Consider the following 7,370-nt stretch of genomic DNA (forward strand, 5'->3'; position numbering starts at 1 on the left):
CTCCTGGGTTCAGGCAATTCTCCTGCCTCAGCCTCCTGAGTAGCTGGGATTACAGGCACGCGCCACCATGCCCAGCTAATTTTTTGTAGTTTTAGTAGAGACGGGGTTTCACCATTTTGACCAGGATGGTCTCGATCTTTTGACCTCGTGATCCACCCGCCTCGGCCTCCCAAAGTGCTGGGATTACAGGCGTGAGCCACCGCGCCCGGCCCCAATTCACTATTTCTAATGGAGGCATATACTCTCACAACTCACTGTCCCAAACAAAAGCCAGACCCTCAACAATGACCCCTATCTATTAAGAGGTTAATTAGAAGAAATAGAAAATAGAGGCTAGGCATGATGGCTCACACCTATAGTCCCAGCACTTTGGGAGGCCGAGGTGTGAGGATTGCTGGTGCCTGGGAGGTCAAGGCTGCAGTGAACCATGATTGCACCACTGTACTCCAACCTGGGCAACACAGAGAGACCCCATCTCAAAACAAACAGACAAACAAAAACCTCACTTAAAAAGAGAACGAGGAAAGGGAAGGAAGGAAGAAAAGGAAGGAAGGAAGGAAGGACATTGCACAAATAAGGGGGAGAATTGCTCATGACCACCCCCCAGCCTCTTCCCCTGTCCCTGGACAGGTCACCCACTATGCATTTGAGAGGCGGACCTCCCAACCATGCTTCCAGGATACTGATAAACACACAATGAAACGAGGTCACACAATACTCCCTGCTTTGTAAATAGACTTTTCTGTTCTCCATTTTACAACACTCACCATTGACCACTGTTTCTAGGAAATAAATACACATGTTCATCTTTTTCTTTTTTTTTTTTTTAGAGGCGGAGTCTTGCTCTGTAGCCCAGGCTGGAGTGCAGTGGTGTGATCATAGCTCACTGCAGCCTTGAACTCCTGGGTTCAAGTGATCCTCCAGCCTCAGCCTCCCAAGTAGCTGAGACCACAGGTGTGTGCCACCACACCCGGCTATTTTTTTTAAGAGATCGGGGGGCGGGGTCTTGCTATAGGCTGATCTCAAACGCCTGGGCTCTCTCTGAAGCACTGAGATTATAGGCATGACCCACTGCACCTGACCCACCATTTTTTTAACACCTGCAGAGAGTTTCATTGTTGGGTTGGACTATAATTAATAATGTGATTGAGATAATAGTACTAAAATGTGTCTAATTCCCAGCTGGGAGAAGTGCTTTGTGAAAGAGTAATAGAGGTGGTGAGGGGAGGACAAATTTAGATGAGAGAGGACAGGGAGGATGTTTGAACTGAGACCCAAAGGAAAAAGGGGAGGAAGAGCATTCCAGGCAGAGAGAACAGGCAATACAAATACAGTGAGGCTGACCCATGCCTGGTGTATTTGGGGAAAATAGGGGAAGTTCAAGTTTCTGGAATACAGTAATTGGGGCAGAAAGTAGGGGGAGATTAGGGCAAGGATGTGATGGGGATGAATGTGCAGGGCTTTGGGGTCCAAGGAAAGGACTTTGGCTTTCCTGCTGAGGAAGGTGGGAGCCATAGAGGGTTCTGAGGAGAGGGAGGATGTGACCTGCTTCAGGTGTTCACAGGCGCCCTCTGGCTTCTGTAGGGGGACAGACAGTGGGTGATATGAGCAGGGAGCCAGGGTGGAGGCCGCTACACTGGCCAGGTGATCAGTAGTGGCAGCTGGGCCAGGGTGGGACAGTGGCAGTGGGGTGAAGTGTATGGATTCTGGATAAGGAGGAAGGTAGAGCCTACAGGATTTACAGGGGTCAGATGTGTGTGTGAAGAACAGGTGTCAAGGACAACCTGATCCTGGGACACGAGCATTTGGAAGGACAGAGCTGCCATTAGTGAGTCAAGGCCGACTGGAGGTGGGCGGGAGCTGGATGCAGCCATGTTGGGTATGAAGTGCCCTTGACACCTCCATGTGGGGCACCTGGTGTACAGACTGGGGACATTTGGGAGTTGTCGGATTGAGCTGATGGCTAAAGACCTGAGTGTCCGGTGTAGTTGGGAAGAAAAGTGGCCAGTGTCCCAGGTCCACTCTCCATAGGAGTGGGAAGAGTAGCCGGGTGTGGTGGCACATGCCTGTAGTTCCAGCTACTTGGGAGGCCAAAGTGGGAGTACAGGAGTTGGAGGCTGCAGTGCAGTATGACTGCACCTGCGAATAATCACTACATTCTGACCTGGGCAGCATAGCAAGACTCCATCTTTAAATAAAATAAAAATAGGCCAGGCGTGGTGGCTCACACCTATAATCTCAGCATTTTGGGAGGCCAAGATGGGAGATTTGCTTGAGGCCAGGAGTTCAAGACCAGCCTGGGTAATGCAATGAGGCCATGTCTCTATGAAAAATTTTTTTAGCCGGGCACAGTGGGTCATGCCTGTAATCCCAGCATTTTGGGAGGCTGATGCAGGCAGATCATGAAGTCAGGAGTTTCAGACCAGCCTGACCAACATGGTGAAACACTGTCTCTACTAAAAATACAAAAATTAGCTGAGCGTGGTGGGCGCCTGTAATCCCAGTTACTCAGGAGGCTGAGGCAAGAGAATCGCTTGAACCTGGGAGGCAGAGGTTGCAGTGAGCCGAGATCACGCCTTTGCACTCCAGCCTGGGTGACAGAGCAAGACGCCATCTCAAAAAAAAAAAAAAAATTTTTTTTTTTTTTAAGATTAGCTAAGGCCGGGTGAGGTGGCTCATGCCTGTAATCGTAACGCTTTGGGAGGCCAAGTGGGAGGATCACTTGATCTCAGGAGCTCGAGACCAGCCTGGGCAACATGGCAAAACCCCATCTCTAAAAAAAATGTAAAAAATTAGTGAGGCGTGGTGGTGCATGCCTGTAGTCTTAGCTACTTGGGGGACTTAGGCGGGAGGATTGCTTGAGCCTAGGAGGTCGCGCTGCAGTGATCTGAGATCACACCATTGCACTGCAGCCTGGGTGAAAAAGCAAGACCTTGTCTTATTTTAAAAAATCAATGTTTGTTGATGGACCATCAAGCATGAAGATGTGAACTGGGTATTCAAAGATCCCTTTGGGGTCACATGTCACCCCAGGGAGACATGCGTCCTTCCCAGGTGGCAGGTCCCCCCATCACTATGCAGGCAGTGCCAAGCCACTGCAGCCCCTCCCATGTCCCCTCCCCCATATCCGACTCAGCCCCACGGTGACCGCTCTAGAGATATTTATTGAGTGACGAATGGGTCTTTTCTGCCAACTCCGTGATAGTTTAGACGTGGTCTCTCTCTCTCCATCTGTGAAATGAGTGTCCACCTCACCCCATGCGTCTGACTCCCTCACCCAGGTGTCCTATGCCAGACCCAGTTCAGCATCCATCCGGGACGCTAACCTGTACGTCAGCGGGCTCCCCAAGACCATGAGCCAGAAAGAGATGGAGCAGCTCTTCTCCCAGTACGGCCGCATCATCACGTCCCGCATCCTGGTGGACCAGGTCACAGGTCAGGCAGTCAGGGAGGGTGCACCTGGCGGGGGGCGCCGGGGAAAGGCCGTCAGGTGTGACCAACGTGGAGAAACCGACCAAGATGCCAAGGCATGAAGTGGGGAAGCGGAGAGGAGTGGGGTTACACAGGGGGACAGGGTCGTCATGAGGGACATCCCCACCAACCCCTGGCAGGTGTCTCTCGGGGTGTGGGATTCATCCGCTTTGACAAGAGGATTGAGGCCGAGGAAGCTATCAAAGGACTGAACGGGCAGAAGCCGCTGGGTGCAGCCGAGCCCATCACAGTCAAGTTCGCGAACAACCCGAGCCAGAAGACGGGGCAGGCGCTGCTCACCCACCTCTACCAGTCATCCGCCCGGCGCTACGCAGGCCCCCTACACCATCAGACGCAGCGTTTCCGGTGAGCCTCCTGTCACCCACCCAGACAGCCCCAGGCCAGGGGCCCCCAGGTTCACAGGTGCCGTCCCTGAACCTGCATTCCTGCCAAGGAGTGGGATGCCGGGAGGGTGCACACATGGGGGCCAAGGAGTGTATCTGTCAGGTGCCTAGGCCAGCCGCTCGTATACAGCAAGCACTCAATGTGTGCTGGCCACGACGATTGGCCTTCTTGGCGTAAAAGATTTTGGCGTCACTGGCCGGGTGCAATGGCTCACACCTGTAATCCCAGCACTTTGGGAGGTGGAGGCAGGCGGATCACTTGAGGTCAGGAGTTCTAGACCAGCCTGGCCAACATGGTGAAACCCCATCTCTACTAAAAATACAAAAATTAGCCAGGCGTGGTGGTGGGTGCCTGTAATCCTAGCTATTTGTGAGGCGGAGGCAGTTAATTGCTTGAACCCAGGAGGCAGAGGTTGCAGTGAGCCAAGGTCATGCCATTGCATTCCAGCCTGGGCAACAGAGCAAGAAGCCATCTCAAAAAAACACACAAAAAAAGATTTTGGAGCCATCTGACTGGGGTCCAGCTCTGGAGGCCCCTTTCTCTTTTAGGCATGTGGCTGTATGGTTCTGTGCCTCAGTTTCCCCATCTGTAGTAACACCAAATATTTCATGAGTCCCTGCAGCATGCTAGACACCCTTATTCTGCATCCCGATGAGAACAGAGCTTGTATTGTTTTATGGACGGAGACCCTGAGGCTCAGAGAGATGTTGGGGTTTGCCTAGCCCAAACAGAGCAGACTCGAACCCAGGACCCGGAGTCAAAGCTCATAACCATTCCAAGGGGAGACAATGGAAGCCCCTTGTGGGCCCCTGGGTGGCCGGGGCAAGTTAATCACCCCCTCAAGTGCTGCGAGAATATTGGCTGTGATCATTACTGTCGCCTTTGTTACAGTTATCCTTCCCCAGGGATCCCAGTGCAGGGGCCCAGAGAGGACCCGCCGGCCAGGAGGGGGAGGATGGATAAGGAGGCCGTGCAGGCCAGGCAGCGGTGGGGCAGGCGAGAGGCGGTGCCTGAGTGACCACGGTTCCGTGCCAGGCGGTGTCTAGCCGGGCGGGGAGCCGGCGGGAGGGGGCAGGGCTCTGCTGCAGGCGTGTTGGGTGGGGGTGGGGAGGGCAGGCTGACAGTGTCACAGCATGGCGATGTGACTGGAAGCCACCTCTGACCACTACCTCTGCCTCCACAGGCTGGACAATTTGCTCAACATGGCCTACGGCGTCAAGAGGTAACAGTGCCCCCGCCCCCCTGTCCCCACCCCTCACCGCCCAGGGCCCCGATGCACCCCTCCCCAACTAATCCCCGGGGCTGCAGGCTTAGTCTTGTTTGCCTGGGTCTTGGAGTAGCATGGCAACTGAGGGACAAGAGGTGCCGTTGGGCAGGTGTGGTGGTTCTCTCCTGTGCTCCCAGAGTTTCGGGAGCCTGAAGGGCAAGGAGCACTTGAGGCCAGAAGTTTGAGACCAGCCTGGGCAATATAGTGAGATCCTTCTCTACAAAAAAAATTGTTTTAAAGAATTACGGCCGCAGCTGGGCACTGTGGCTCACGCTTGTAATCCCAGCACTTTGGGAGGCCAAGGTGGGTGGATCAAGAGGTCAGGAGTTCAAGACCAGCCTGGTCAATGTGTTGAAACCCCGTCTCTACTAAAAATACAAAAATTAGCTAGGCACGGTGTCAGGTGCCTGTAAATCCCAGCTACTTGGGAGGCTGAGGCAGGAGAATCGCTTGAACCCAGGGGGCAGAGGTTGCAGTGAGCCAAGATCTCGACATTGCACTCCAGCCTGGGTAACAGAGCCAGACTCTGTTCTAAAAAGAAAAAACAAGAATTGGCCTGGTGTGGTGGCATAGGCCTGTAGTTCTAGCTACTCAGGAGGCTGAAGTGGGAGGATCGCCCCAGGAGTTAGAGGCTGTAGTGAACTATGATGGTGCCACTGCACTCCAGCCTGGGTTATAGAGTGAGACCTTGTCTCCAAAAATTAAAAAACGTGGCTGGGCACGGTGGTTCACACCTGTAATCCCAGCACTTTGAGAGGCTGAGGTGGGTAGATCACCTGAAGTCAAGAGTTCGAGACCAGCCTGACCAGTGCAGTGAGACCCCCATCTCTACTAAAAATATAAAAATTAGCTGGGTGTGGTAGCTGAGGCAGGAGAATAGCTTGAACTCAGGAGGTGGAGGTTGCAGTGAGCCGAGATCATGCCACTGCACTCCAGCGTGGGTGACAGAGCTCGAGACTCTGTCTTAAAAAAAAAAAATTAGCTGGGTGTGAGGGACACTTGCCTGTAGTCCCAGCTACTCAGGAGGCTGAGGCGGAAGGGTTGCTTCTGCCCAGGAGGTCAAGGCTGCAGTGAGCCATGACTGCACCACTGCACTCCAGCCTGGTGACAGAGCAAGACCCTGTCTCTTAAAAAAAAAATTGTATTGCAGGGGTCACACCATTCCGAGGTCATGGCAGTCAGAGGTCATAAAGGTGTGAAGGGTCACAGCAGGGTCGGAAGCATGCGGGGGGTCAGGGCAGAGCCCGCGTGACCCCCAAAGTAGTCCCCTGTCGCTCATCGCCAGGTTCTCCCCGATCGCCATCGACGGCATGAGTGGCCTGGCGGGTGTGGGCCTGTCAGGGGGCGCGGCAGGTGCCGGCTGGTGCATCTTCGTGTACAACCTGTCACCAGAGGCGGACGAGAGCGTGCTGTGGCAGCTGTTCGGGCCCTTTGGGGCGGTCACCAACGTCAAGGTCATCCGCGACTTCACCACCAACAAGTGCAAGGGTTTCGGCTTCGTGACCATGACCAACTATGACGAGGCAGCCATGGCCATCGCCAGCCTGAATGGCTATCGCCTGGGAGAGCGCGTGCTGCAGGTCTCCTTCAAGACCAGCAAACAGCACAAGGCCTGAGCCCACCCCACCTGCCCTCCCACCCCTCCCCGGGCAGCAGAGAGAGAGAGAGAGAGAGAGAGAGAGAGAGAGAGAGAGAAGGGGCCCAAGAGAGACAGCACAGGCAGCCCCACGGATGATGCGAGGGCCCCACGTCCCTGCGGAAGCCACAGGGTGAGCACTCGGGGGGTGGGAGGGTCTGCAGGGAGTGGAGGGGGGGTGCCTGGGGGTCCCCCGCCCCATCCTCCTTGCCCCCACCCCAGGCTGGGCTGTTCACTCTCTCGTCTTGGTTTGGTTCATGGCGAAGGTTTTTGTTTCTTTTTTCGGCTAAAAAGAATGCAGAGATGTGCCCCTACCCCCACCCTCGACCACCCCTGACGGGATGGCTTGGGGGGTTCCAGGGGGTGCCCCTCCCAGATCCCCTTGCCCAGGCCTCCCCAGCACCTAGGTGGGGCCTGGGGTAGGAGGAACAGGTTTAAAAATCCCCAAAAAAGCAAGCCGTGAGGAGGGGTGTGGGCACCCCCGGCCCAGTGCCCCCTGGTGGAATGCGGGGATCAGGCAGTGGGGCTGGAAGCAGAAACAAAATGAAAAAAAAAAAGAAAGCTTCCTTTGAAAGAAAAAAATAAAACTAT

The 7,370-nt window shown here is 54.5% G+C and overlaps 1 protein-coding gene across 3 annotated transcripts in view; it reads left to right on the top strand.

The window, feature by feature from the left end:
• The window catches only part of ELAVL3 (ELAV like RNA binding protein 3), a 29,309-nt gene extending 21,979 nt beyond the window's left edge, over window positions 1–7,330 (top strand). For 2 of the 3 annotated variants that reach the window (XM_017497723.2, XM_017497724.2), the window contains exons 4-7: window positions 3,282–3,435; window positions 3,612–3,837; window positions 5,060–5,098; window positions 6,408–7,330. In XM_017497723.2, the coding sequence (XP_017353212.1) occupies window positions 3,282–3,435; window positions 3,612–3,837; window positions 5,060–5,098; window positions 6,408–6,759 (771 nt within the window). In that variant the 3' untranslated portion in view covers window positions 6,760–7,330. The remainder of the gene's footprint in view (window positions 1–3,281; window positions 3,436–3,611; window positions 3,838–5,059; window positions 5,099–6,407) is intronic. The other variant, XM_017497725.2, reaches the window with a different exon arrangement.
• The last annotated feature ends 40 nt before the right edge of the window (window positions 7,331–7,370 follow it).

This window comes from Cebus imitator, unplaced genomic scaffold, assembly GCF_001604975.1.
Source record: "Cebus imitator isolate Cc_AM_T3 unplaced genomic scaffold, Cebus_imitator-1.0 Scaffold234, whole genome shotgun sequence".
NCBI classification, from domain to species: Eukaryota; Metazoa; Chordata; class Mammalia; order Primates; family Cebidae; genus Cebus; species Cebus imitator.